A 27,500-nucleotide genomic window follows, 5' to 3' on the forward strand; every position below is an offset into this window, starting at 1 on the left:
TTTCATTTCACTTTAAACACATTTCAGCCTCAGAGTTTGTGTTTCCCCTCAGTGAGCTGAGTAGAGCTTGTGAGGCTGATTGGACTCTTCTCCTCTCAGCACATCTTCATCACAGTGTTTGGGTTCATTTCCAGCTGTTTGATTCAAGCCAACATGTTTACACACCAGCTCAGCTGCCTCCTTTCACTGTTGCTAGGAAACCCAAAGGGGAAACACATTGTCACTGCCAGAGAGGATGACGTCATTTCCTGGTAAGAGGAGATGAGTAACAGCCTCCTTGTGAGAAGGACGGGTGCTTCCTGGTTGGTTAGTTTACACAACTGATAAGAAGCATGACCACACCCACACACACACACACACAGTACACACAGTATTTCACTACATTCTGAGCAGATGAGTGTGTGTGAGTGTGTTCATGCTGCTAATGGCCGAGGCTAAAGCCCAACAATGATCCAGTGTGAGCGCAGAGAGGAATGATGAGGGCTCCGGTCCGGTCCGGTCCGGTCCAGTGTGGGTGTGTAGGGGCTCCAGTGGGCTCAGACTGGGCCTCTGTGCTCCTGCTGTCTCACTCCTCTCCAATCACACACTGCATTGTTTGATCCGGCTCTCTGGAGTTGTAAAGAAGCTGGTTTTGTTGGTTTCTGCCCTGAGGCTCAGATGACTCATGGGACAAAAACTCATATGAGCCAGACAGAGAAGGTCTGAGAGAGGCTGCAGACCAGGAAGAAGGAAACCAGCACAAGGAGACGTTACAGGCACGCACAGGCACACACAGGCACACACACACACACACACACAGACGCACACACACACACACAGACGCACACACACACACACACGCACACACACACACACAGACGCACACACACACACACACACACACACGCACACACACACACACAGACGCACACACACACACACACACAGGCACAGGCACACACACACACACACACACACACACACACACACACTCGTCTTCATTACGTTCTCTGAACCACATGCACGTTTGTTTCAATGCCTGTGACTACGTCACTATGGTGACAGCCCCCCCCCCCCAGTGCTTGGCCTCCCCCTGCCTCTCCTCCACCTCTAACCTGAGCTCATCCTCCCCAGTTCCTGTCAGACAGCATGCCGCTCACCTGCGTCGTGGGAGGCCAGCGCCCGCAGCATCTTGCCCGCACTGCGTCTGGTCTGCGTCTCCTTGTTGCACAGGAGCTCCATCAGCAGGTTGAGGGCGCCCGTCTCCTTGAAGACGCCGACCAGCGATCCGATGCTGGCGTAGGCGCTCAGCACGTGGATGGTGTGTGTGATGCTGATGGAGAAGTCGCTCTTCTTGGCCATCTGCTTGCGGGCTCGCCGTACCAGGTTCTTCACGTCGTCCTTCATGTCCGACAGCTCCACCTCGTCAAAGGTGACGTCGGTGGGGAAGTCTCCCACGCACCTCTGGCCTCCGTCCGCCGCCTTGCCGCCCTGCTCCTCCTCGTTCGTGGCCCGCTGAGCCTCCGTCTTCCTCTTGCCCAGCAGGGTGGGGCAGTTGGCGTATACGTCCTCTGTTGACATCCACATCAGGATGTTCTCCGGTTTAGGCTCCCCGGACGTGGAGCTGCCGGACCCGTCGACCCCTGAGCCGCCGCTGCCGGTCCCGCCCACCTCGCTGACCCCACCTCCAGAGCCGGTCCCATCGTCAATGGTGACCAATGACCACCGGATCAGGTACTCCGTCTGTCCGTCGTGGGTGCGGCGCTGGCGGATCAGCTCCTCAGGGTACGCCTGCAGTTTGGGGCCGAGCTGGACCAGCAGGTTCCCATTGCGGCGTTCTCCCACCATGGTCGCTGAGGGAAAACGTTACAAACTACATCAGCAAAAGGTAGAGGCACTTTGTGTGACGTGTGACGTGTTGCTCCTGTGCTGCACACGCGTGTCACACAGCCTCGGCCACCATCACACCAGGACACAACAGGGTCAGACTCTAAAGAGGCTTAAATAAACAACAGTGATGTCATTAACTCACAACAATGATGTCATACAGTAGACATGAGAGGTCTCCAGCACATATTAACCACACACATGTGATACACACTTTTCACTAAAGGTTCTCAATGATCTACCTACGGATATTTAAATGATTGACTTCTTCTCTGTGTGACAGTGTGACTGTAAAGCTGAACCCTAACTCTAACACACTCAGTGTTCCAGCTCTTCCTCTCTTATTCATACATTTACGCTTTTATCCTGAAACTATTCCGGTTGATCTTTATCATTTAACCCCTCGGACTGATGTCTAAGTTTGAATGTTTAGTGTAAAAACACAAACTTGTACTTTGTGTCACAGCTGCTGAGTCTCGCTGAGCCGCTGGGCGTGTTAGCGCTCGGTTAGCCTGATCGGGCTCCGTCTATCACCTGATCCGCTCTGACAGCACCGACTCACAGCTAACACACACAACCCAAACACACACAAACATCCATCTATTCTTAGATTGGACTCGGGTGTGACTAACATTACTGTGTCACGAGTGTTAAGTTGGGCACTCGTGGTTATTTCTAGTCAAGTTCCAGTAAATAGTCTGAGTCCTGACGTTGTACTTGTACCATGAACGCAACAGTGTGTCAAGCTAACCCCGGGAGCTAAACGCTACCAGGCAGCAGATGAAGGGTTAATTAGCTCACAACTTCTCCAATCTTTACTATTAAAGTCTAATCTTCACTATTCTACTCATCTAGAGTCTTCAAACGGATGCAGTTTCAGGTTGCAGGTTCCGTTTGGTGGCTCGGTCCAGTCTGACAGCGGGACTGGAACCAGAAATGTGACGTCACAGAATATTCTGCTAAATAAACAATCTACCAACAGAACTTTGGTTCAGATGAGTGCGGGACTTCATCAGGGTCCGGCTGGTGTTTACTGGCAGAATGGTGGTACTATAACAACTCAAGCCCAGCCAGCCTCAGCCAGCCTCAGCTAGCCTCAGCCAGCCTCAGTCAGCCTCAGTCAGGTCTGCATTAGCCTTATCAGACATGAGATCTGTAAAGTTCTGTGTCCAGATGTTCCCACATGTCCCAGTTTCATGTTCCTCCCTTCACATCTGGACTCAGCTGTCCCTCTGTCTGTCCTTCTCCAGCTGTTTGACTTGACCCTGTTTTAATGTGATGGGCTCATTGATCTACACGTTGCCATGGTAACACAGGTGTCTTGTCTGGTTAAGGTACCCGTCAGTCTAAACTTCCTTTGGTTGACCTTGTTGTTGTTTTCATAACTCCACATGTGAACTTTAGGGTCCCGGCCCGGGCGGTGCTTAGATTCAACCAAGCACACCCATGTTGGTATGAGTGCAGATACATGGACGACACGGAGACTTTCAGCGGACTGGACCGGAACTGTGTGTGTGTGTGTGTGTGTGAGAGAGAGAGCGGCGGAGGCCCGGACACGGACACGGACACGGACACACACACACACACACACACACACACACACACACACACACACACACACAGGCGCGCGCACGAACAGACACACACACACACACACACACACACACACACACACACACACACACACTTTCTCTTTCTCTTTTTTACCTGCTTCACCCTTCGCTTCGCTCTTCGCCCTCGGACGCTGAAGCTTCCGTTTCCGCCGCAGCGCTTCGTTTCCCAGCTTCGTGTCTGTCCGCTGTCTGTCCACCGGAGCTCGCGGCTGCTGGCTGCGCATTTGCGCACTGTGACAGGAACAGCATCACACGCGCCGCGACTTCTTCTTCTGCTTCCTCGCGTCCCGACTGCCCGGTTGGACATGAACGGTGCACCGCCCCCTGCTGTTGAATCTGAGACGATGCGTGTTTCCCATTAAAGGGGAATTCCATCAATGTTACAAATCGATTCCAGTTTGTTTTTCATGAAAAGCAGCATGAAAACTGCACCAACGCGTTTGAAGCTGTAGAGGGCGCTGCGTCGTCAGGGAAACGGGCCCTTATGTTGGTGAGGACCAATCAAAATAAGAGGGAATTCATTGAGGTGTTTCAGCGCATCTAAGTGTCTGATTGAGTTGTTTAAGAGGAAATCACTTGAGATTTTACATCCATGTGACATTTACATCTATGTGAAACAAATGCTTCAGACACAACACACACTTTCCACTGCCCTCATCAGGTGGTAAGGATCAACCACAGGAGAACACCAGGACCTCAGTGTGGAGGACCAGAAACATACAGATGAACACATATGGATTCATGCTCAGAGGTTTGAGATCAGATTGTAAACAATAACATTTGGGTGTGTACGTGTTGTTTAATCATGTCGTATACTGAACACCAGGGGGCGCAGTGAGTCATTGAGCATCACTGCATAATTGGACGGACTCGACCTGAGTGAGTGAGGATGAGGAGGTGAAGAACACAGAAACACTCAAACAAACCCTCAGACCTCCACCGGCTGACTCTCATGTTTTAATAACAAATACATCCTGTCTCTATAGCGCAACCTAGCGAAGTCGCGTTGGCATGTTCACGTGTCTGAGTGTGAGGCAGCTGGGACGGAACAGAACGGGTTAATACTTTACAAACAAATGAATCTGTTATTGTTGAGGTTTTGTTTCCTGCATTGTTACATCTTCTGGAATACAAACAGTTTGTTTACAAATCTCTGAAGTCCTTTAGGACCATAAGCGTCAAAGCTCTATCATTATTACACACACACACGCACACACACACACACACACACACACCTCCTCTGTATTCAGCGCATGCCTCCCCCTCCATGTAAACCCACAGTCAACTTGGTACCAGATCTCTCTCTCTCTCTCTCTCTCTCTCTCTCTCTCTCTCTCTCTCTCCTTGCCCCCCCTCTCCCTCTCTCCTCCTCCCGCTTCTTCTCCATCTCCTCTCTGCTGGAGAGACAGCCTCACGGACTCACGCACAGGCGGTCACCTGCGTGCTGATCTTCCGCCTCTCCTTCTCCTTCTTCTCTTGCTGGAGCTCCGGAGCTGCATCGGGACCCTCGCAGCTCTGTAGGCGGCTCGGAGCGCACGGAGGGCGGCTAGAGGACCGGGGGCTGGTGTCGGCGTGCAGACGGTCGGATGGACGGAAGCTGGGTCTCATGTCTCACCTTGGGAGGTGAATGTGTGCGCGTGTGCATGTGCGTGTTGTTCTCTCGTGATCACGCGACACAAGTCCAGCATCACCGAGGTGACGTCACAGCTGTTATTCTCGTTTATAAGGAGTTAAGGAGCAACCTGATAGGATTTCACACAGTCTGTGATTCTGTGTGTGTGTGTGTGTGTGTGTGTGTGTGTGTAGGGGGCTTTATAGAGGATGTTATTTGGACATACTGTATATGACCTGAGCTGTAGGTCGTTTCAGATTTAATACAAACATAAAGGTCAGAAATGTCATGCAGATGAGATTATTAGAATGAGAACATCATAAGTAGAATCAAATCTGTCTCGTGTTGCAAACTAAGACTCAGAGGAATCCTGAAACACAGAAACAATAACATGATGCACCTCAAAGTTACAGTAACATTTAAACTGTAGAGTCTTTATCATATTACAGAGAGATCAGTTCATCACAGCACAGAGGGAAACATTGATTTACTCCCAAAGACACACACACCTGTGAGCGCACTTGTGCGTGTGACTGTGTGTGTCCTCAGAGATATTCAGGACACACACACCCACGCACACACAAGTGGATTCCCCTGCAGCATCAAGGATTCAATCAGTTGCTTCTGTGATCGTGTGTGTGTGTGTGTGTGTGTGTGTGTGTGTGTGTGTTTCCTGTGAGTGACAGACCTAAATGATGTGATTGTCAGTTGATGTATTCCTGCTTGTAAACAGGCTGTGCTGCCTCTGTGTGTGTGTTGTGTGTGTTGTGTGTGTTGTTATTCTCACACTGCCTCTTTCATTCATCTTGTTGTTGTCATTATTGTCACGCTGAGCTCATTTTATCACACAGCTAAAAACTCAATGTTAGTTTCTTCAGGCTTTCATTGTCACAGTTGTGTAACATATTTAAGTCACCGTGCCAAACGTGTCCAAAGTATCATTCATTATACCAACCAGTTGATCCCGTGTTTCCAAGTGGGTTTGGGGCAAATCCACAGAGTGACTTGATTCTCCCTTGTAGTGGGGCTGTTTTACATCATCACACAAAGTCTCTCTGGCCTCCCAGCAGCACTCTAGCTCGCCTGCAGCCAGGCAGACTGCTTTGCTTCCTCCTTCCAATCACGTGACGTGTCGCTGTCATGTCGCTCATATGATGAAACCAGAGATCAGTACTGCCCTCTGGTGGCTTCGGACCGCTGCATTCGCCTGCGTTTGCATATCATCGATCCTCTGTTATGTCAGTGCAGTGTGAAGTGTTATGAAAGGAGATCTGTCTTTTCTTGTACAGGACAGTGCCGCTTACAATGCCTGACCCTTGACCTTTGACCCCTCTGAGAGACGTCTCTGAATACCAGCAGAGCTTTCCGAGGAGGGATGGAGGGAGGAGTGCAGCAGAGCCGGGGCGAGGAGGCAGAGACCTCCTCTACATCCAGGACAGCGTCACCAGGAGGGAGCAGCTGCAGACTCATCAACACCCGCGGCCTGGGGGAGGAGCGCGTCTACTCCGCTCCACAGTACCAGGGGCACTTGGTGGTGAACGTCCCCGCCCAGCACGAGCACAGCAGCTGTGGCGGAGGAGGAAGGGCTCCTCCTCAGCTCCTGAACCCCAGCTCGCTCCTCCCCTGCCAGGCTGTGGCAGCGGTGGACCCTCGCCTCAGAGCCTCCCCCAGCTTCATCCTCTGCTCAGAGAACGTCCTGCGGGCCTGGGGCGAGGTAGGACTCACTGACTGCTGTGAAACCACCTTCATCGAGGGCCTCGCCCCCGCCGACGCTTCAGCCTCAGCCGGCACCGCAGCCAAAGAGGCGCTGCTGTTTGCAGACGGGAAGTATCTGGACCTTTCAATGGAGGAGGCCAGGATCCAGACGCTGTCATATGATATGGATGATGACGATGAGTTCCAGGAGCTTGAGGTAAGGCTGAGAAGAGATGGGACTTTATTATTTTGGACTGAGAGAGAGAGCGAGGGAGAGCGAGGGAGAGAGAGAGAGAGAGAGAGAGAGAGAGAGAGAGAGAGAGTAACAGAGAGACCCCCTGGAATCCTTTACAGTGACCCCTGAACTCTTTCATGTGCTACAGGACCCTCCTCAACATATCAGACCATCTTGCACGACTCCTAGAATCTCTCAAAGGATCTCAACAATCATAGAGGATATAGTTTGGGCAGGTGGGAGGAGTTGGTTCAGGTGGGAGGAGTTGGATCAGGTGGGAGGAGTTGGATCAGGTGGGAGGAGTCACCTATCTATCATATGCTGTAGGTGTAAACCATACAAATAAACAATCCATGTTATTCATTTACAAACCGCCACATTCCAGTTTCACTGTAACACAAACAGATTAGGACTTATTCTGTGGCCCAACAAGATGGCTCCCACGCTGTTTCCTGCCACCTCACACTGTTTCCTCCGCACAGACACATCACACAACCAGCACATATTAAAGCTACAATCTGTGATCCTGTGACCGTCCCTCCCTCCATCTCTCCATCCCTCCATCCATCATCCCTCCATCATCCCTCCATCCTTCCATCCCTCCATCCATCAGACTTTTCCATCAGAATTAGATTAGTGAGTCGTTCTCTCTCAACATTCTCATTTGCCGTCTAACAGCCAATCGCTCTGGTGAAGATTGGCCGGTGGGCTGCAGGTAAAGATGTAATTTTGTGTCCATTAAATCCAATTTAATCTACCATGTTGCTCTAATCCCAGAGAGAGAGACAGAGAGGGAGAGAGAGAGAGAGAGAGAGAGAGAGAGAGAGAGAGAGAGAGAGAGAGAGAGAGAAAGAGAGAGAGAGAGAGAGAGAGAGAGAGAGAGAGAAAGAGAGAGAGAGAGAGAGAGAGAGATTACTACGCTCGACTACTACGCTCACTCCCTCGCTCACTCTAACCTTTTACTTTATATCACAGTTCAGGTGAAATATGATCCATTTGCTTTAAACGGTAAAATGAGTTAATTTTTCAACAAAATCGATGACATTGATCATTGAGTCACAAACATGTTCGTCATGTTGGTACTCCAGTGTAAAGTTACAATATCAAGTATTTAATGAGGCTCGCTTCTCTGTCTCCAGGGCTGCAACTCTGACATGTTGGAAACGCCATGTGATTGGCTAGAGTCAGGTGTGAAGTGTAAACAGAGCCACAGCCCCTCAGTCTGGACGAGTTCACTCACATCTGTAACAACAATAACTCTGAACTTTGTGTGTGTGTGTGTGTGTGTGTGTGTGTGTGTGTGTGATCAGAGCGATTACTCCAGTGAGTCGGAGAGTGAGGACGCCTTCCTGCTGATGCCTCCCAGAGATCACCTGGGCCTCAGCGTCTTCTCTATGCTCTGCTGCTTCTGGCCGCTCGGCATCGCCGCCTTCTACCTGTCGCATGAGGTGAGGACACGCCCACAAAACACACCTGAGCCGACAGGCAGGAACCAGGGTTCAGATCAGATGTAAGGAGTTCTGCTGTGTAGTGACGAGCAGCAGGACCTTAGCAGGTAGAAAGGCTCTTTGTGTTCTCCTCTCCTCTCATTGGGTCAGAGGGGTCAGAGGTGGATGTGATTGAGCTCTGAGTGCAGTGGCAGCAGTAGTAAGTGTGTCTGTGTGTGTCTGTGTGTGTCTGTGTGTCTACAGTTACACATTCACCCTGTGTGCTGTTTGAAACATTTCTGTGCATATTTGCAGCAAAATCTTTAGTATTCCACCTTGAGGTAGCTGCAATGTAGCTAGCTACTTTCTCTCAGGAGCTTGCAGTGTAGCCAGACTTCATTTACAGTAGCTTGGCTGCAGCTTAGCTACTTTAAATCATGAGTAGCTTGTAGCTTCATTTCAAAGTCAGCGCTGATGGTAGCAGAAACAGCACTGGATCACACACACACACACACACACACACACACACACACACACACACACACACACACACACTGGTTATATAACTGCTGCCTCCACTCGCTGGGAAGTGTCTGTCTCTCCATGTGTTCATCCATCCAGCCTCCTGTTTCTCTGTCTGTCTGTCTGTCTCTCTCTCAGTCTGTCTGTCTGTCTGTCAGTCTCTCTCTCAGTCTGTCTGTCTGTCAGTCTGTCTCTGTCTCAGTCTGTTGCATTAACCTGGATATTGAGGAGTAAAGCTGTCAGGTTTCCCTCTGCGTATCAAAGTCAGTCGGTTCAGCTCGTAAAGCTGCGGTCGTATGAAAGAGTGATACCATTGTTGTGTAATGGTAGGTGGTTGGTTGCTGCTGTGTTTCCATGGCAACTCCCCACCTAACGGTCCAAACAATACACGAACGGTTGCCAGCGGCGATGCTTCCCACGCTCACATCAGTCCATGAGAATCTGACAGCAAAAGCTCCTGAGAGGCAGGAGAGAGAGAGAAAGGACAGAGGGAAGGAAGGAAGGAAGGAAGGAAGGAAGGAATGAGGGTCACAGTCACAGACACCATGAGAAAGACCAGGCAGGAGCATCCAGAGCATCAGGCTCCTCTCACCCACAGATAGAGCTGCACAGAGAGGCAGAGCAGTAACCAGAGCTGCAGCTCTGCTCTCCTCTGGACCAGGCTGATAGAAACCAGCAGAACCTCCCCAGAAAGGTCAAAGGTCACATGGACACAAACACTAAAACCCTAATGGAAACTTCCTGTAAACACATCTGAGCTGAAGTTAGACTCTAATACATGTTTGGAAATGAACCATCTGACTGAGGGACTGAACCATCTGAGGGACTGAACCATCTGACTGAGGGACTGAACCATCTGACTGAGGGACTGAACCATCTGACTGAGGGACTGAACCATCTGACTGAGGGACTGAACCATCTGAGGGACTGAACCATCTGACTGAGGGACTGAACCATCTGACTGAGGGACTGAACCATCTGACTGAGGGACTGAACCATCTGACTGAGGGACTGAACCATCTGACTGAGGGACTGAACCATCTGACTGAGGGACTGAACCATCTGAGGGACTGAACCATCTGACTGAGGGACTGAACCATCTGACTGAGGGACTGAACCATCTGACTGAGGGACTGAACCATCTGAGGGACTGAACCATCTGACTGAGGGACTGAACCATCTGACTGAGGGACTGAACCATCTGACTGAGGGACTGAACCATCTGACTGAGGGACTGAACCATCTGACTGAGGGACTGAACCATCTGAGGGACCGAACCATCTTACTGAGGGACTGAACCATCTGACTGAGGGACTGAACCATCTGACTGAGGGACTGAACCATCTGACTGAGGGACTGAACCATCTGACTGAGGGACTGAACCATCTGACTGAGGGACTGAACCATCTGACTGAGGGACTGAACCATCTGACTGAGGGACTGAACCATCTGAGGGACTGAACCATCTGACTGAGGGACTGAACCATTAAATACTGCATATTTGTATAAATGCTGTTAGTTAGAGATAAAACCTTCAGTACTCAGTCAGTTTGGCTTCTTCAGACTCTCCAGCCTACAGAGCAAAGAGAGACTGATCCAAACATTCCTCATGTCTTCTTCCTGCTAACTGACATCACAGCGTCCCCTCTGGTTGGCTGATATCAGCTGTGTGATGTAACAGAGCTTCTGATTGGTTAGACAGTGTAATTAGATCTGCTGACTGGAAGTGAAGCAGTAATTACAGGAGTCTGTTTCCTGCCAACCAGCTCATTAATCCTGTTTACATGGTTCATTATTCCATTAGACCCAAACACACCTGTGAGCTCTCAGACAGAGCAGCACAGAGCAGCACAGAGCAGCACAGAGCAGCACTGTCACTGTCTTTACTGCTTCAATCATCATGTCACTGTATCTGCATTCTGGCTGTCAGCATCTCATATAATACATGTTCTTTATGAGGAGAGCTGCAGGAATAAATGTGGAACAAGTCAAATCTATAGAATAGTTCAAGCGTTTCTTCTCCCTGGCCTCCCCTTCTTCCATCTCCCTCCTCTTCCTCCTCTTTTTCTCCTTCGTTTCTTCTCCCTTGTCCTCTCTTCACTCTCCTGCTTCTCCTCCTCCTTACTTCTGTCCCTCTTTCACCAACTTCTCTTCTCTTTCTCTCTCCCCTGCTTCCTCCTCCTCTTCCTCAGACCAATAAGGCGGTGTCTAAAGGAGACTTCCACCTGGCCAGCTCCAGCTCCAGACGGGCTCTCTTCCTGGCTGTGCTGTCCATAACCATTGGGACAGGAATCTACGTGGGCGTGGCCGTGGCTCTCATCGCTTACCTCTCCAAGAACCACCACTGGTAGAGTCCACCCGTCAGCCCCGGGGAGCCTGCTGGCTAACGCTGGTGTTTGAGTCCAGGTCCTGCCTGATTCCCCCGACACGCCAGCCTTCAGCGGCGGTGGGAGGAGTTCAGGAGGTTTCATCATCAAACCCATCAACATTAACTCTGACGATGGAGGGATGTTGTCACAAGAAGCCAATCCCTGTGAGGAACCACAGGAACGTGAGGACGTCTCTGGGATGGAGGGCAGCAGCTGGCTGGTTTGCAGTGTTTATAAACCTTTGGCCTCATGTTGCTCCACTGCCATGATTGGTTAAGGTCAATCTGAACTTTTCAGATGGATCCCAGTGCGTCCATGCATGTTTACACCCCGATTTATAAACACAGAGGAACTTATACAGTCAAATAACTAAAAGCTTCTACATGACTAGAAAGTTGCCAGATGAACTCTGAAGAAGCGTTCATCTGCCAGATGAAGCAGGAAGTTGTGTTGTTCCGTCTGAGTGGCAGCTCCAGTCTGATGTTTGGCTCCTTCAGTCACACCTCATGTTCTAGGAGGTTTCACACTTCTGCTGCTGGTTTCTTTGCTCAGAGGAACTCGTCACATCTGTCAGTGTGATCACAGCTGACAAACCAGCAGAGATGGAGAACAGGAAACAGAATCACCTTCAACAGGACAGAAGGACGGATGATGAGCACACGCACACACACACACACACACACGCACGCACGCACGCACACACGCACGCACGCACGCACACACACACACGTTTGGGCTCTTGTGTTGTTTCACACTCATGAGCTTTGGGCAGATTTCCTCTCTTCCTCTTTGTGTCAGTTAGTTTCTATTAAAATCATCGCAAATCCGTCGTCCATCAAACATCGTAAACATCTGGATGTTTAATTTCAGATTGACCGGAACGAGATTAACAAGAATGACCACAAATTAAAATAGTGAAGGCAACGATGTTGATCTCACACATGTTATAAAGAACAAAATACTCAGGCGTACAATTAGCTTGTGCTAGCTTAACAAACACACCAGCGGCTAGAGATGAAAACTGTTTGCTAGCTGCTTAACTGCATCACTGGCAGCTGAAGGGAGCACAAAGCTCAAGCAAACCAAGTGAAGTGTTATGTGTGTGTGTGTGTGTGTTGCAGCTTGTGCACATCACACACACATCATGCAGCCTATGCTATGCAGGGAACGCCGTACTGCCACGGAAGCCGCTGCGTTCTCCATGTGAGCATTCAGACGTGAACGTAGCATTCAAGGCTTACAAAGCAACAATGTCACCTGGTTGAGACGTCATTCTCAGTTTAATCTTCATATGTTGTGACATCTCAGACCTGGCAGCTTCTCGTCCTCCTCACCTGCTGCTGCCTCGTCTCCAGGCCAGAGAGACGAGCCGGAGGACAGCAGACGCTTTATACTGCACACAGCCCTTTAATCCACACACAATGTGGGAGCTTCTTCTTCTGTCATGATCTGAAGCAGATGAGAAGATGTTCACCTGCATCATTAAGCCACGTGACAAACACACAGACCCACACCGTCACAAGGTGTCCGTCCCTCGTCTCACGTCCTCCTTCTTGCACTTGGGACATTTCAGAGACGTTGTGAGCTGTTGGTGCTAGCGTCCGCTTATTCCCCTTTATTTATGCTAGCTGTACATCACAGTAGCAGTTGTGGTTCAGTTGTTGTGTGTTGGAGGTTTGTCCAGTATTTTGCTCAACCATCGCTCGCCCTTTGCGAGAAACACAACAGTCACCATGATGGTATGTAATCACCATAGCAACTGTGGAATAAACGCAGTAGCGCTGTGGCGTCTCCTGGTGGCGCAGGTAAACATGAACCTTTGCTTGTTTAGTTCAGTCGTCTGTAGTTTTCACACAAACAGGAAGTCCCTGCTGGCTCTTATGACTCAACGTGTCCTGTGGTTTCTTTATCTTTGTGTCTCTGAAGTGTCATGGTTCCGTTAACTGTCTAGTCCGTGTTTTAACACACACACACACACACACACACACACACACACACACACACACACACACACACACACACACACACACACACACACACACACACACACACACACACACACACACACACACACAGACAGACACACACACACACACACTCTTATGGGATTCGAACCTCCGAACCTTCGTCCCTTTCTCAGAATAAACTCAATCAACACTTAAACCCTCAGAACAAAACAACAAGCTCACCGTCAAATAAGCAGCGTCTCAAAAATACAAACACGTTCAGTGTGTCACACTATGGGATACTCACACACACACACACACACGCACACACGCACACACACGCACACACATACACACATACACACACACACACACACACACACTCTCTCTGGGCAGGTATCAGGCATACAGAGGATCAAAATAAACACTTAGACATAAACATAATAAAGCCATGCAGGACCCCCATGCAGCCTCATGAGCGCCCCCTAATGGAACAAACAGGACACAGACTCAGTGTCACATTGAGAAAATAAAGATCTTTGATGATCAACTTTCATGCTTCATTTATAAGAAATACCTTTAAAACATGTTGGAAGTATTTCACTCCTTATGTTTTTGTTCCTTTAACAGCAGTGACTTGATTGCAGGAGGTTTTTAGTTCAGGTTCCGTTTGAACCTCATTAGTGCTTCATGAATTAAAGGTCCGGCCTCAGAGCGGCAGGATGTTCTGCTCTCCATCAGCTGGACGCCTGATGACCTTTCAGATTATTGACAGATGACACAACCGCTCGCCTGCAACTGAGACTAAACATCCTCAGGATCAGAGACACAAAGAGTTTACATCACAATAACAATGAGATAATCCAATGATAAACTCTCTGATAGATGGAATCATCAGGCTGTAAGGATTTATTTGTCATTCCTATTCTGTCTCTATGGATTGGATTGTGTGCGTCCTCATACGTGGACATTACATTTCTCCTTCCCTCCACCTAATACAGTGCATCACTTAACCTAAACCTGTTGTCCTCAAGTATGGACATTTCGTCACCCCACCCACTTTGGGTCGCTAGAAAACAAAGCAGACAGGAAGTTTGGTTCTATACTCATTAGGTCCCACTAATAGAAAGATGAAATTATAAATGCATACACTGTATATGTATGATGTCTGGGTGTCAGGAGGTTAAAGATGAGACTCACTGTATGGACGTAGAGTAAGAGCCCGGGGGTTGATCTGGGTCGGTGGGCTCTGATGCATTATTCTGAGCGAGCTGGGAGATAATGATCAGCGCTGAGATAAACAGCAGCTGTTGAGGAGAGCTGGTGGGGGCTGATGGGTAATTAGCCTCATGCACAGCGGTGGTTCTTGTATTTATGATGATCCACTGACTGATGTGAGCTGCTGCTGTCTGAGAGAGGACAGAGGCCTTCCAACCCTGAACCCTCCTCTGTTCCTGTGCTGCTCCTCGTACACTTGGACTAAGTCTTAGATTGATAACCAATAACAAACCTTCAGGTTGAAACAGTCTGTCTGGATGAAGCCAGAGAAGAGAATGATCTTTGTTTCATGATATTCCTAAACAATTTCATATGAAGGGCTGTCACATGTGAGGGGGCGTGGCTTATTCTTCTGTATGAATTAGTCTGACCAATAACCAAAGGTGTGCACGCTCTGCTGATGACAGAGATGAGACATCCATCCACCTCATGGTGGCGCTACAACAACAACAAGCATTAGTCAATAATATTAGAAATGTTCTAGAATCTAAATGTTCTATTGTACTTTTGTCTCAAGTCCTACCCTCCATCGCCCCCTGCTGCTCAGGACCAGAACTACAGCAAGACAGGAAGTGACCTGTAACTCTGGATCATACCAACATCTGTGACAAAGGACACACAAGTGCACACAAGCAACCCCAGAGGAAGAGGAGGAAGAGGAGGAAGAGGAGGAAGCATGTATAGTGTTTAAACAGATGAAAGGCAGAGTGAAGCTGTGAGTTCAGCTCTGTGAGAGAGCAGCTCTGTGGTCTGAGTCACTGCCTCACAGGAAACCAGCTGGAGGTGTTGACACAGACACAGAGAGAGAGAGACACGCTCAGAGAGAGAGACACGCTCAGAGAGAGAGACACGCTCAGACGCAGGGACACAGGGACACAGAGGGGACAGACGATGAGGCCGACACTGCTGCTCGTCTTTCTACTGCCTTTCCTGGGTGAGTGACACCTAAATGTGCTCCAGTGGCACAGTAGTGCTGCTCTCAGCTCCTGTTTCAGGTCGTTTTCTGTACGTTTGCCTCCGTGTTTATCTGGAAGCTCTAGTTGTTTCTTACAAATACAAACTTTGTAGCTATGAGAAGCTCCTTGTTTTATGATCGGACACATGTGAGCCTGAGCCTGAGAGCAGAAACCCAGGTGGATCCATCCTCACACCAGTTTATCCAGTAGGAGGCCTGAGGGCAGAGACTCTGTTTGCTCACTCAAACCTGCTCAGGTGATTTGGTTCTGAAGCTGCAACTAAATATGAGTCTGTTTGTCTTCAGGTCAGCTGGTGGAGAGCCGCCACCTCATTGGATCTCCAAGCTCCATCAGCACCCATGACCCCCGGCTCCTGCAGGCCGCCCTGACCTTCACCAACTCCTTCAACAATCAAAGCAACGACGCCTTCCTCTTCAAAGTGTCGACCATCATCAAGGCAAACAAGCAGGTACGCAAACTCTGACTGTGTGCTCGTGCTAACAGAGAGCGACACTGCCAGTACAGAGTAAACACCCCCAGAGCAGCTGGAGGAGCATGTAGAGCACCCAGAGCATCAGGCTCCTCTCACCCACAGATAGAGCTGCACAGAGAGGCAGAGCAGTAACCAGAGCCGCAGCTCTGCTCTCCTCTGGACCAGGCTGATAGAAACCAGCAGAACCTCCCCAGTAAAGGTCAAAGGTCACAAGGACACAAACACTAAACACCTAAAGGAAACTTCCTGTAAGCACATCTGAGCTGAGGTTAGACTCTAATACATGTTTGGAGAAATCAAGACGGACTGAACCATCTGACTGAGGATGTTCTGTGTGTGTGTGTGTGTGTGTGTGTGTGTGTGTGTGTGTGTGTGTGTGTGTGTGTGTGTGTCAGCTCGTTGCGGGGATGCTGTACTTGATGGATTTGGAAATTTCCAGAACCGTCTGCCACAAACGGGACAAAAACAACGATCTGTCCCGATGTGACTTCCAGCCAGTGGGGCCTCTGCATCAGGTAACACACACACACACACACACACACACACACACACACACACACTCTCTCTGAACATGTGTGTGTGTGTGTGTGCAGACCTTCCTCTGCAGCTCTAGAGTCTGGGTGATCGTGTGGCTCCATGAAGAGAAGGTGTCATTCTACTGCACAGGGTCCTGAAACTCTACAACCAGACGCTTCAGTTCTAGATGACGACACATCAAACAGCAAATATTACATCCTGACATGACGCCTGAACGTAGCATCAGAGAAACCAAACAGGAAGTCATCTGCTGCTCCACAGGAGAAATAAATATGCTGACAAGATGTTTGACTCGCTTCACTTTGATCCCCACACACACACACGAGCACGCGCACACGCACACGCACACGCACACACACACAGTAAAAATCAGAGATGAATCTTTAAATCTTGAGTTTTTATGTTTTTAGTGCAAATCAACTCACAGTGCAAATAAACAAAGAAACGTCTCAGAGCCTGAACGCCTCATGACATCACCGCTTGTTCCTGAAGCTGCTTTTCATGATGGTGGTGCAAGTAGGTTTCATGAGGGTTGATTGATAAATTCTGAGCCTATCATGTCATGAAGCCAACATATGTGTGTGTCTCTGTGTGTCTCTGTGTCTCTGTGTGTGTCTCTGTGTGTGTCTCTGTGTCTGTGTGTGTCTCTGCGGACGGCGTGCCTGCTGTACAGTCACACATGGTGTCTGGCGCAGAGAGACGGGGTGGAAACCCTCAAACCCGTCCTGCTCCTCTGTAGGTTCCCTGACTGACCAGTAGGAGTCGCTGCTTCGCTCTGTTTGCTTCTCATCCACAGACGCAACAAGCAAGTCAGAGAGGCGATTGATCTTTAATTTGATCTCCTCACAGGCACACAGTCTTTAAGCGTACGTTCATCCGAATCATTTTCTGGTCACTGATCACTGATCATTGATCTCTGATCTCTGATCATTGATCTCTGATCTCTGATCATTGATCTCTGATCATTGATCTCTGATCACTGATCCATATCTGCTGCACTGTGCAGCTTCTAAGTTTGAATTATTTTCGTATGGGTCAAGCTCAGAACTTATCAATCAACCCTTGTAAAATGGGTAAAAATAAAACAGTCACAATTTGTGCCAGGTAGCGAATCACACAGTAAAGAACGAGCGTCCGATCCTCCCCACGTCTGGGCGGAGCCTCAGACTTTGCGCAGGTCGAGCTTGCTGATGTACGGCGAGCGGAACGACCCCAGGTACAGACTCCCGTCGTGCTCGTGGGCCTCGCTGATGTAGGCCGCCACCAAGCCGTTCGGGTCGTGGAAGCTCCGCGTGCAGACGCCGCCCTCGTGCAGCTCGGCCACCAGGCTGTAGCGAGGGACGACCTTCATCAGCACCTCCTGACTGAAGAGCTGAGGGACGACAACACAACACCACAACAAGCTGATTAGCACAACAGCTTTGGTTAGCTACCAAACCCATGATAGCACGTTTACAGCACGTTCACCAGCCAGTGGAGCTCTTCCTGCAGCTCGTCTGCTGGCCTGAAGGTGGCGCCGGTGCTAAACATTCTCTCTACAATTCATTAAACTCTGCCTGTTTTTGTTTGACCTGCAGGTGGCGCTGTGCCGTCCCTACCTTAAAGATGAGCTTTTTGATCCACGGTCTTTGGGACAGGAAGTCCAGCATGGAGAATCCGGGGTTGGGCCTCACAGCTGACATGGCGACCCAGTACCCTCCTGTGGAGCTGGGCCGGATGTTGTCAGGGAAGCCGGGCAGGTTGTCCACAAACGTGTCCATCCCGCCTTTATTCAGGCCGGCAACATGGACCCTGACAGACACAGACCCACAGGGACTCAGACCTCTTCCAAGGCCGACTGCCTCTCTCCAGTCACCATAACAACCAGAGCCTGCATCTGTCTACCATAAAACCGCTGCAGCGTCCTCGGCCTCTGTTGCCATCTAGTGGTGAGCTGCCGTTAACGCGGGACCACCGCAACGCAAAAATAAGGGCAATCCAAGCCAGCTTTGTTTCCATGGTAACAGGGAGGCAGTAGTCGAGTGGGTAGAGCTTCCGCTTAGAAACCAGAGGGTTTGCCGGTTCGAGTCCCTGCCGAGGTGCCCCTGAGCAAGGCACCCTCAATTGCTCCCCCCTCTGCGAAGGGTGGTAATGTAATGTAAGTCGCTTTGGATAAAAGCGTCTGCCAGATGATCGTAATGTAATGTAATGTAACAGAAAATAGAAGTGAGCGATCCAGATTCTTCTGATCTCTGGGTTTGGTGTTTCTGTGGTTTCATGGTCGTGAAGCCTGAAGCTGCAACCATGCGAGCTGGGAGACCGACCAATCACATCATGGCTTACAAACACACAAGGGACATGAGTAAACTCTGCTGCCTGCAGGGGGCGCAATGCAAACGATGAACTCCCTACACTAACTCAAGTGTGGAGTGATGAATGTGTGAATTTGACTTAAAGACCGAAGGCGCTGAGCGAAGTCCTACCTTCGTATTCGGGCCATGGTGGTCTCAGCCACCAGCACCGACTCCTCGTCAGGGAGCAGCTGGATGCCGTTGGGGAATCTGAGGTTCTCCATCAGAACCGTCACCTCCCTGGAGTCCACATCGTACTCCAGCACCCTGCAGGTCAGACCAGGCCACAGGTTAGGCATCATAACAGTCAGTCAGTCAGTCAGACAGTCAGGCAGCCAGCTGGTCAGTCCTACCGCCCGTCAGCCGTGGCCTCCATAATGAGGTGCAGGTAGTCTCTGCGCTGCCACCTGCTGCTGGAGTCGGTGAAGTACACTTTCTTTCCATCCTGCGTCACCGTGAGGTCGTTGATGAACGACAACTTCCTGCCGGCCACCAGCTGACCGCCTGACACCAGCTTGGTGGCTTCACCTTCAGAGAATACAGACAGGAAGTACAAAAGCTCAGACCTCCCCCTCCTTGGTGGAAGAGCTAATTCAGAGGACAGAGGCAGAATGTCACACACACACACACACACACACACACACACACACACAGTAGCACACATGGAGGCTGAGTACCTGTGGTGGGGTCGACCTCAAACAGACCCAGGTAAGCATCAGCTACAAACAGGGTCCCGTTTGGACCCACTCTGAGGCCCAGGGGCCTCCCACAGGTGGACTCGTCCTCTCTGGAACCTGCAGGACAGAAGCTTCATGAACATGGCCTCAGTGTGTCTGCTGGGCCAGCGGTAGGTTGTAGCATCAGGGCTAGTTTGTAGCATCAGTGCTAGTTTGTAGCATCAGTGCTAGTTTGTAGCATCAGGGCTAGTTTGTAACATCAGTGCTAGTTTGTAGCATCAGTGCTAGTTTGTAGCATCAGTGCTAGTTTGTAACATCAGTGCTAGGTTGTAGCATCAGTGCTAGTTTGTAGCATCAGTGCTAGTTTGTAACATCAGTGCTAGGTTGTAGCATCAGTGCTAGTTTGTAACATCAGTGCTAGGTTGTAGCATCAGTGCTAGGTTGTAGCATCAGTGCTAGTTTGTAGCTAGACAGGGAGGCTGGCAGCTCTTGGCTTCATGATAGAAATGAGCTCAGTTATGTGTAACAGCAGGAAAGTCTTTGTTTACAGTAACTCAGTGTTTAAAGGAAGATGGTGATGAGTGATGAAGAGTGTGAGTTCAGCTCAGTGAGCTAAAGCATCAGACTGTGGAGTGGCTTCAGGTTTGCTGAGGTATTGAGTCAGTTTCCTGTTTCCTGTTTGCCTCAACTGTCTAACTGTCACTGTGTGTGTGCGTGTGTGAGCGACTCTAGAGGTCAAAAGGTCGAGTCAAACACAGCGTACAGAAAAGACAGGGAGAAAGAAACCCTGACCCTGGGTCCCTCAGCTGCTCAGTGAGGGGGGTCAGGGGTCAGAAGGTATGGGCTGATTGAGATGGTTGCCATGTGTGGTTGCTAGGATACAGGGTGGGTTGCTGGTCTCTCACCACAGGGAGGTTCTCCGAGTCTCGTCAGCTCGTGGACTCGCCGACCCGTCAGCTTCACGATCTTCCCGTCAGCTGTTCCTGAATACAAAACATCTGGGGACGGAAAAGACAAACCACTTAATCTGACAACAGATATGTGATCTTCCACTTCCTGCCAGCTGGTTTTCAAAGTAAAATGCCACTGACCTCCGATGTTGACGATGGACACTGGTCCCACCATGTGGTCTTCAAAAAGCCGCTCTGCTTCTCTGAGCTTCAGGTTCGGCTCCCAGCATCCTGTCATCACAGGAGGCTCCTTCAGGCTGAGGAAGAGGAAGAGGAAGAACAACACCTTCACACTCATCCTCACTTTATTCTGTCTTCTTCTCCTGGTCTCAGATCTGCACTTTGAGAGGAACGGAGGATTTTATATTTATGAACATTTAATTATCTGTTTGTTTTTTCTTCATCATTTTTAACGACCTGATCAAGTGTGACCACGCAGAGAGAGATGATGTCATGTAACCATGGAGACACAGGGGGAGACACAGGGGGGAGACACAGGGGTGGGACACAGGGGGGAGACATGGGGGACACAGGGGGAGACAAAGACCCAACAGAGGGGGAGGAGCTCTCCCAGTCTGTCCTGTCTCAGTGTGTCCATGGTGTCTCCGTCTTGTCTTCTCACACAGCAGCAGTGAGTTTGTGTCTCTTTGGTTGATTCCAGGTTTTCATTCTGCTTCTCAGACAGACTGAAGCTCTAAAGCTGAAGACTTCCTGTTTGACTCACATGAAGACGTCGGGCTTGATGGGCGACTCCAGAATGAAGATGATAACCAGAAGAGGAAGAAGCAGGAAACCACCCAGAGACACCAGAGTCACCTGGAACACCTTCCCACTGTAGGTGCTGAGGACAGGGACACGTTAGAGACACGTTAATGGCATGTTAGAGACACAGGGACATGTTAGACACGTAAGAGATACTGGGGACACACACAAACAAACACACACACACACACACACACAGACAGACAGACAGACAGACAGACAGACAAACACTAACACACGCGCGGTGCTTGACCCTGCACACTGTGTGTGCGTCCTGTGTTGGACATTCTGCGCGCACACACACGCACACACACACACACACACACACGCAGACACACACACGCACACGCACACGCACGCACACACACACACACACACACACACACACACACACACACACACACACACACACACACACACACACACACACACACACACACACACACACAGCGGGGCTTCCTGCGTCTCTTACCCGGATCCCTTGTGTCGCCGCTCGGGCAGCTCGTCGGTGATGACCTGCGGTCTGTGCAGCCTCCGGAACCGGAGCCCCTCCGTATCATTCATGCTGTCAGAAGAACCCGCCCGGCTCGGCTCGGCTCGGTTCGGATCAGCGGGCCTGGAGCTGCTGTGGGTCTCTGTGTGGACGTTTAACCCGGATGTATAGCGAGCAGAGTGGGACAAACCAGGCGAACATCACAGCGAAGGGCCCGAGTGACGTCACGTAATGTTGTCAATCACAGCTTCCGGGGAAGCCTTCAAAATAAAACACTTTTCACACATGTGGTCCACACACACACACACCCTCTGTCTACACCTGACCTTCATCCTCTGATCCTTTGACCTTTAACCCTTCATAGTAACCTGAGTGATCTCTCTCTGTATGAGTGTAACAGATCTGACTATAGATCAATAATCAATCCAGTGATCAGTTCTGATGCAGATCCATTCAGACTGACTCAGCTCCATCTCAGCTCCATGATGCTGCTGGTTGATGTTTGTAGCTCTGCTAGACACTCGGCTCTGCCTGGAGACACAGAGCTCCTATCTGAAGAGGACTGAGGGACCACCAGATCCTGATCCTACTGACCCAGACCCTACTGATCCAGACCCTACTGACCCAGACCCTACTGACCCAGACCCTACTGATCCAGACCCTACTGACCCAGACCCTACTGACCCAGACCCTACTGATCCAGACCCTACTGACCCAGACCCTACTGACCCAGACCCTACTGATCCAGACCCTACTGACCCAGACCCTACTGACCCAGACCCTACTGATCCAGACCCTACTGACCCAGACCCTACTGACCCAGACCCTACTGACCCAGACCCTACTGACCCAGACCCTACTGATCCAGACCCTACTGATCCAGACCCTACTGACCCAGACCCTACTGACCCAGACCCTACTGATCCAGACCCTACTGATCCAGACCCTACTGACCCAGACCCTACTGATCCAGACCCTACTGACCCAGACCCTACTGATCCAGACCCTACTGAGTGGTTGTCTATGGACGTCTACACAAAATCATATCACCTAAAAAAAAACACACACACTCGCACACACACAGAGATACAGAAACACACACACACACAAACTGATTGACAGGAGGCAGCAGCTCTTAACTCAAACTCAGATTCATTTAATCTCACATTTTTCCCCTAAACAGTGATTAAGTTCAAATCTTCACACACTTCTTCATGTGGAGCTCAGAGCTTTGTCCTGTGCTTCTCTGGCAGAGCGTCTCCTGGTGCGTGCTGCTCTGCAGGAGGACACTTGTGGTTCCTGAGGCTCCTCATGGAGGAGAAGCTCCTGCTGCAGGCGGAGCAGCTGAAGGGTTTCTGCCCGGTGTGGACCTGCTGGTGAGTCTTCAGGTTGTTGGCCTGACTGAAGGTTTTCCCGCAGGCGCTGCACTCAAAAGGTTTCTCTCCGGTGTGGACCCGTTTGTGGCGGATCAGGTTCTGCTGGACGCTGAAGTTCTTCCCGCAGGCTTCGCAGACGTAGGGCTTCTCCCCGGTGTGTGTGCGCTGGTGCAGGCTGAGGCTGGAGCGCGTGGAGAACATCTTGTGGCACTGAGTGCAGATGAAGGGCGTTCCCTCAGAGTGGCTGCGCCGGTGCGTCCTCAGGTAGTTCAGAGTGCTGTAGCCCCGCCCACACACATCACAGGAATAGGGTTTGGCGCCCCCGTGCAGCTGCACGTGTGTCTTCAGGGTCTGAGCGGTGGAGAAGCTCTTCCCACACTCGTGGCAGGTGTGTGGTTTCTGCTCGGCGTGTGCAGACACGTGGCGCCTCAGCGAGGAGGGGGAGGAGAAGGTCTTGTCACAGTCAGAGCAGCGGTGCGGCTTGAGGCCGGCGTGGCCGCGCTCGTGTGCCAGCAGGGCGCTCCTCTGGGTGAAGCCCTTCCCGCAGGCTTTGCAGATGAACGCCCACTCGCCGGTGTGGGCGGCGGCGTGCACCTTCAGGTGCGAGGCCTGGGTGAAGCGTTTGCCGCAGATGTGGCAGCCGAACGCCCGGTGACCCGAGTGGACCAGGCGGTGGCGGCGGAGGTTGGCCGACACGCTGAAGCTCTTCCCGCACGTCTCGCAGCTGAAGGCTTTCTCGCCGGTGTGAACGCGGCGGTGGACCGTCAGGCTGCTGCTGCTGGAGAAACTGTTCCCACACTGGTCGCACTCGTACGGTCTCTCGCCGCTGTGTGTGCGGAGGTGTGCGCTCAGGCCGCTCTGCTGACTGAACGAGCGCCCGCACACGCTGCAGGCAAACGGCTTCAGTCCTCTGTGGACGCTCATCTGGTGGACGGAGACGCTGCGGCGGGCGGTGAAGCCTTTGTGGCAGGTGGGACATTTGAAGGGTTTCTCTGGCGTGTGGAGGCGGCGGTGAGCCACCAGGGAGCAGCGCTGAGAGAACTCCTTCCCACACTCAGAACATGGGAACTTCCTGTCGGGTCTTTGGCGTTTCAGTCTGTGCTTCCTGGCGCAGCAGCTGGCGGCCCGATGGGTCCTCAGGCGCCCGCCGGTGCCGAACGCCCTCCCACAGCGCCCACACCTGTGGGCCGGGCGATCCTGCTGCACGGCGACGCTGCGCCGGGCGGAGGGCCGCTTCCTGCCGTGGACCCTCAGGTGAGCGGCGAGGTGGGCGGGTCCGGAGAAGAAGCTCCTACAGACGCTGCAGCTCAGACGCTCGGCTCCTCTGGGCCCGGATGCTCTGCGGCTGCTCTGGATGGCAGTGGGCGGAGCCTGTTCTGACCCGCTGACCTCCTGCTGCAGTTCAGCCTCAGCTCGCTGAGTCTGACACGACCTGTCTGCACGAAGACCAGAACACAAAGAAGAAGAGCGATGAAGTTCAAGACTTGAAAACAGAAAAATACATCAAACACTTCTTCTTCTTTTCTTTAGAGACTCTTTACTTCAGAATCTGACTGCTTCCTGTTTCCTGTTTCCTTTTAAAGGCTTTGAATGAACTTTATTCAGTTTTTGGACTCATTTTAATTTAATTTCTTCCTTCTGTTGATCCAGGAGTTTACGAGTCTGATTGATTACTTATGAAGAAGCACAGAAACACAACCTGGCTCCTCAATCAGGTCCTCATGCGTCTGACTGAGAGGAATCCAACCAACATCTTCATCCTTCATGGGAACACAAAGATACATCATCATCATCACCATCATCATCATCTTCCTCTGATGAGTGTGAAGGACTCACTCACCTGAACCCTGATGACCTCTGCCCCCTGCAGCTCTGCATCTACATGACACACACACACACACACACACACACGCACGCACACACACACACACACACACACTGTGTTCTCAAACTGTGACTGTCATATTTTCACCCCCTTGAAGTAACAAAGCACTGACCTTCACCTTCACACTCCTCCTCCTCCTGGGGCCTCTTCCTCTCCTCCTCCTGGGGCTTCTTCTCCTTCTCCTCCTCCTCCTCCTGGGGCCTCTTCCTCTCCTCCTCCTGGGGCTTCTTCTCCTTCTCCTCCTCCTCCTCCTGGGGCCTCTTCCTCCTCCCCTCCTCGTGGTGATGAAGGTGAAGCTTCTCCAGCAGGTTGCTCAGTTCCTCCTTCAGGTCCTCACACAGGCTCCTCAGCTCGGCCTCCAGCTGCCCCTGAACGTCACACACTCAGGTCACACTCACACACGTCCTGTTCCTGCGTCACGTGACATTAACTTATTCGTGTCCAACCTTCATTAAAGTTTGTTTACAACATTTAAACGTGTTGATAGTTTATCTGGGCGGTGACGTCATGCTCACCTCGGGGCCGGCGTCTGTGTGTGTGTGTGTGTGAGAGAGCGCGCGGCAGATCCGCTTCAGCGCGCGGCTCTCAAACTGCATCATGATAGAGGAGAGAAGCTGCTGCAGGGCCAACATTGCAGAGCGGCTCACAGAGCGGCAGCAGCGCTGTGTTTACATTCCGACAACATCGCTGTCGCTTGTGAGCAGTTTTACGACACATTTGTCTCGTTTTCCGTCTTTGCGACTGGAGGGAAGGGGAACAGCACAGTCTCGCCCCCTGCTGGCTGGAGGCTAAAGGGCAGCCTGTACATTAGAACGCTAGAAGATAAGACGCGAGAAAATGACAGCAGAAATACTATGAGCATTATTTTAACCTGCCTCTGTATAACTGTATAAATATGATATTTGATCAGAGTCCAGACTTCCTGTTTGTAAATGTTTATTTCTGTACGTTTACATTTGAGTGATTAAAACATCTGAGCCAATAATCAATCATCACATTTATATCTGAATCTATACTCAATCTGTTGATAAACTAAACTAAAACTCAGTCAATGTGTGACCTTTGACCTCCCTTCATTGATTTGCCATCATTTCACTTTAAATGAATAATTATGAGGAATAGATTCTGATTTGAATCTGTAATTACTTCAAGTGACCTTTAACCTTAAGTGACTCTGAAATGATCTGATTACCTTCTGAGTGTTTCTCTACAAATACACAGTGCAGGGGTTGACTGATAAGTAGTGAGCCCTGCACAGAAATCAACGGTGTCGCAGTTCAAAGCCAGCAGGTCCATGATGACATCATCGGGACCACATGCTGCCTAGATCTGGTCCATGTCAGGATCCAGGACCTGCTCTTCTTCTACTCTTCCTTCCTCTGATGTGGTTGCTTCCTGTACTGCTCGTAGGCGTGGACGATCTCCTTGACGACAGATGGGTCGTCCAGAGTTGATATGTCGCCGAGGTCGTCGGTCATCTCCGTGGCGACCTTCCTCAGGATCCGCCTCATGATCTTCCCTGAACGAGTCTTTGGCAGCCGCTTCACCACCTGACAGAGCGTGTACAGTTGTTACCGTGGTAACAATCACATCCATCACCACACATCTTAGTTGTATTGTTGTGCTAAGCTCTTTACTTTGTTAGGCTCTTATTTTATCTTTATGCCCTTTATTGCTTTGCACTCTCCACTTTGCTCCTGTAACATGTGAATTTACCCGCTGTGGGACGAATAAAGTTACCGTGCAGGTGGAGACGCCACATAACACAACATACAAAAAGACAGGAAGTGGTTCTAGATGGTTTGAGATGTTGCTAATGCCTCCTGTGATTCTGACTCCTGCTCTCTGAGGCCGGACACGCCAGAGAAACCTCCACTCAGCACCTGAATGTTTCCATGGCAACCTTGAGCTCACCAGAAAATGCTGGGGCACGGCGTACTTGGCGATCTTGGTGGAGACGAGGTTCCTTAGCTCTGTCAGGATGGCGTCTGGCTCCTCCTGCTGCTCCTCCTTCAACACCACGAAGGCGAACGGCACTGAGATCAAAGAGACCAGATCGACCAAGTTCAATCATCACAGACAAAACGGCTACAATAAGACCAACAGCTGAGTGATTCCCTCAGAGCTCAGTGTGTGGTTGTGAGGGCTTCAGGGATTCAGTTTAATATCAGAACAAATAAAAACACTGACGATGTTTCAAAAGATTTGATTCCAATAATAATATATAAATATAGGAATGTTGCGTAACATCTCATAACTCCAACAATCAACGGGATCTGAAGGGGAAAATCTGGCTGCGGTTCCCCATAATGACCACATGGGGGCAGCAGAGCGCCATAAACACGTTCAGATCAACGGCACTACTCACGGATGTTTACACAGGAAGTTCTGTGTTATTAACTTGTTTGTTTATTGCTTTATAAATTACGGTTTAGTAATTAATTCCGGTTTAGTTCGAATTTTTGCAGATTTGTCCAT

The 27,500-nt window shown here is 50.5% G+C and overlaps 6 protein-coding genes across 8 annotated transcripts in view; 2 read left to right on the top strand and 4 right to left on the bottom strand.

Annotated features, from left to right (window-relative positions):
* Nucleotides 1-3,749, bottom strand: part of cul9 (cullin 9) — a 23,709-nt gene extending 19,960 nt beyond the window's left edge. For both annotated transcript variants that reach the window (XM_076162698.1, XM_076162697.1), the window contains exons 1-2: nt 3,574-3,749; nt 1,140-1,832 (exon numbers count right to left, since the gene is read on the bottom strand). In XM_076162698.1, the coding sequence (XP_076018813.1) occupies nt 1,140-1,832; nt 3,574-3,703 (823 nt within the window). In that variant the 5' untranslated portion in view covers nt 3,704-3,749. The remainder of the gene's footprint in view (nt 1-1,139; nt 1,833-3,573) is intronic.
* A 2,717-nt stretch (nt 3,750-6,466) lies between these two features.
* On the top strand, nt 6,467-11,666 carry syndig1 (synapse differentiation inducing 1). The gene is made up of 3 exons (XM_076162695.1): nt 6,467-7,003; nt 8,332-8,469; nt 11,163-11,666. Exons 1-3 carry the CDS (start codon nt 6,467-6,469, stop codon nt 11,319-11,321), a joined length of 834 nt encoding a protein of 277 aa, XP_076018810.1. The 3' UTR covers nt 11,322-11,666.
* Nucleotides 11,667-15,175: 3,509 nt separating this feature from the next.
* cst7 (cystatin f) lies at nt 15,176-16,824 on the top strand. Its single transcript, XM_076162694.1, has 4 exons — nt 15,176-15,497; nt 15,825-15,988; nt 16,408-16,527; nt 16,606-16,824. The coding sequence occupies exons 1-4, from the start codon at nt 15,455-15,457 to the stop codon at nt 16,684-16,686; spliced, it is 408 nt and encodes a 135-aa protein (XP_076018809.1). The 5' UTR covers nt 15,176-15,454; the 3' UTR covers nt 16,687-16,824.
* Nucleotides 16,825-17,106: 282 nt separating this feature from the next.
* On the bottom strand, nt 17,107-21,992 carry apmap (adipocyte plasma membrane associated protein). The gene is made up of 9 exons (XM_076162693.1): nt 21,741-21,992; nt 21,231-21,347; nt 20,648-20,763; nt 20,462-20,554; nt 19,557-19,673; nt 19,233-19,407; nt 19,012-19,146; nt 18,148-18,340; nt 17,107-17,921 (listed from the first exon to the last, which is right to left on the bottom strand). The coding sequence occupies exons 1-9, from the start codon at nt 21,830-21,832 to the stop codon at nt 17,712-17,714; spliced, it is 1,248 nt and encodes a 415-aa protein (XP_076018808.1). The 5' UTR covers nt 21,833-21,992; the 3' UTR covers nt 17,107-17,711.
* A 914-nt stretch (nt 21,993-22,906) lies between these two features.
* Nucleotides 22,907-25,741, bottom strand: LOC143010395 (uncharacterized). 2 transcript variants are annotated; one of them, XM_076162689.1, is made up of 5 exons: nt 25,538-25,741; nt 25,141-25,390; nt 24,978-25,015; nt 24,837-24,897; nt 22,907-24,573 (listed from the first exon to the last, which is right to left on the bottom strand). In XM_076162689.1, exons 1-5 carry the CDS (start codon nt 25,652-25,654, stop codon nt 22,985-22,987), a joined length of 2,055 nt encoding a protein of 684 aa, XP_076018804.1. In that variant the 5' UTR covers nt 25,655-25,741; the 3' UTR covers nt 22,907-22,984. The 2 variants fall into 2 exon arrangements, with proteins under 2 accessions (XP_076018804.1, XP_076018803.1); XM_076162688.1 differs by having other exon boundaries at nt 25,135-25,390.
* A 206-nt stretch (nt 25,742-25,947) lies between these two features.
* The window catches only part of LOC143010396 (acetyl-coenzyme A synthetase 2-like, mitochondrial), an 11,974-nt gene continuing 10,421 nt past the window's right edge, over nt 25,948-27,500 (bottom strand). Inside the window, 2 exon segments of the mRNA XM_076162690.1 lie at nt 25,948-26,572; nt 26,937-27,058. Of these exon segments, the coding sequence (XP_076018805.1) occupies nt 26,387-26,572; nt 26,937-27,058 (308 nt within the window). The 3' untranslated portion in view covers nt 25,948-26,386.

This window comes from Genypterus blacodes, unplaced genomic scaffold (assembly GCF_046128005.1).
Source record: "Genypterus blacodes isolate CSIRO-AG114 ecotype Tasmania unplaced genomic scaffold, CSIRO-AGI_Gbla_v1 ptg000127l_1, whole genome shotgun sequence".
NCBI classification, from domain to species: domain Eukaryota; kingdom Metazoa; phylum Chordata; class Actinopteri; order Ophidiiformes; family Ophidiidae; genus Genypterus; species Genypterus blacodes.

Coding starts and splice junctions, on each gene's coding strand:
- cst7 (XM_076162694.1), top strand. CDS start 15,455: ATGAGGCCGACACTGCTGCTCGTCTTTCTACTGCCTTTCCTGG. Junction 15,498..15,824: donor CTTTCTACTGCCTTTCCTGG/GTGAGTGACACC, acceptor GTTTGTCTTCAG/GTCAGCTGGTGGAGAGCCGC. Junction 15,989..16,407: donor TCATCAAGGCAAACAAGCAG/GTACGCAAACTC, acceptor TGTGTGTGTCAG/CTCGTTGCGGGGATGCTGTA.
- syndig1 (XM_076162695.1), top strand. CDS start 6,467: ATGGAGGGAGGAGTGCAGCAGAGCCGGGGCGAGGAGGCAGAGACCTCC. Junction 7,004..8,331: donor ATGAGTTCCAGGAGCTTGAG/GTAAGGCTGAGA, acceptor GTGTGTGATCAG/AGCGATTACTCCAGTGAGTC. Junction 8,470..11,162: donor CCTTCTACCTGTCGCATGAG/GTGAGGACACGC, acceptor CCTCTTCCTCAG/ACCAATAAGGCGGTGTCTAA.
- LOC143010395 (XM_076162688.1), bottom strand. CDS start 25,654: ATGTTGGCCCTGCAGCAGCTTCTCTCCTCTATCATGATGCAGTTTGAG. Junction 25,016..25,134: donor GGAGGAGTGTGAAGGTGAAG/GTCAGTGCTTTG, acceptor TGTGTCATGTAG/ATGCAGAGCTGCAGGGGGCA. Junction 24,574..24,836: donor GGACCTGATTGAGGAGCCAG/GTTGTGTTTCTG, acceptor GTCTTCGTGCAG/ACAGGTCGTGTCAGACTCAG.
- apmap (XM_076162693.1), bottom strand. CDS start 21,832: ATGAATGATACGGAGGGGCTCCGGTTCCGGAGGCTGCACAGACCGCAG. Junction 20,764..21,230: donor ATCAAGCCCGACGTCTTCAT/GTGAGTCAAACA, acceptor CCTCTTCCTCAG/CCTGAAGGAGCCTCCTGTGA. Junction 20,555..20,647: donor GTCCATCGTCAACATCGGAG/GTCAGTGGCATT, acceptor TTCCGTCCCCAG/ATGTTTTGTATTCAGGAACA.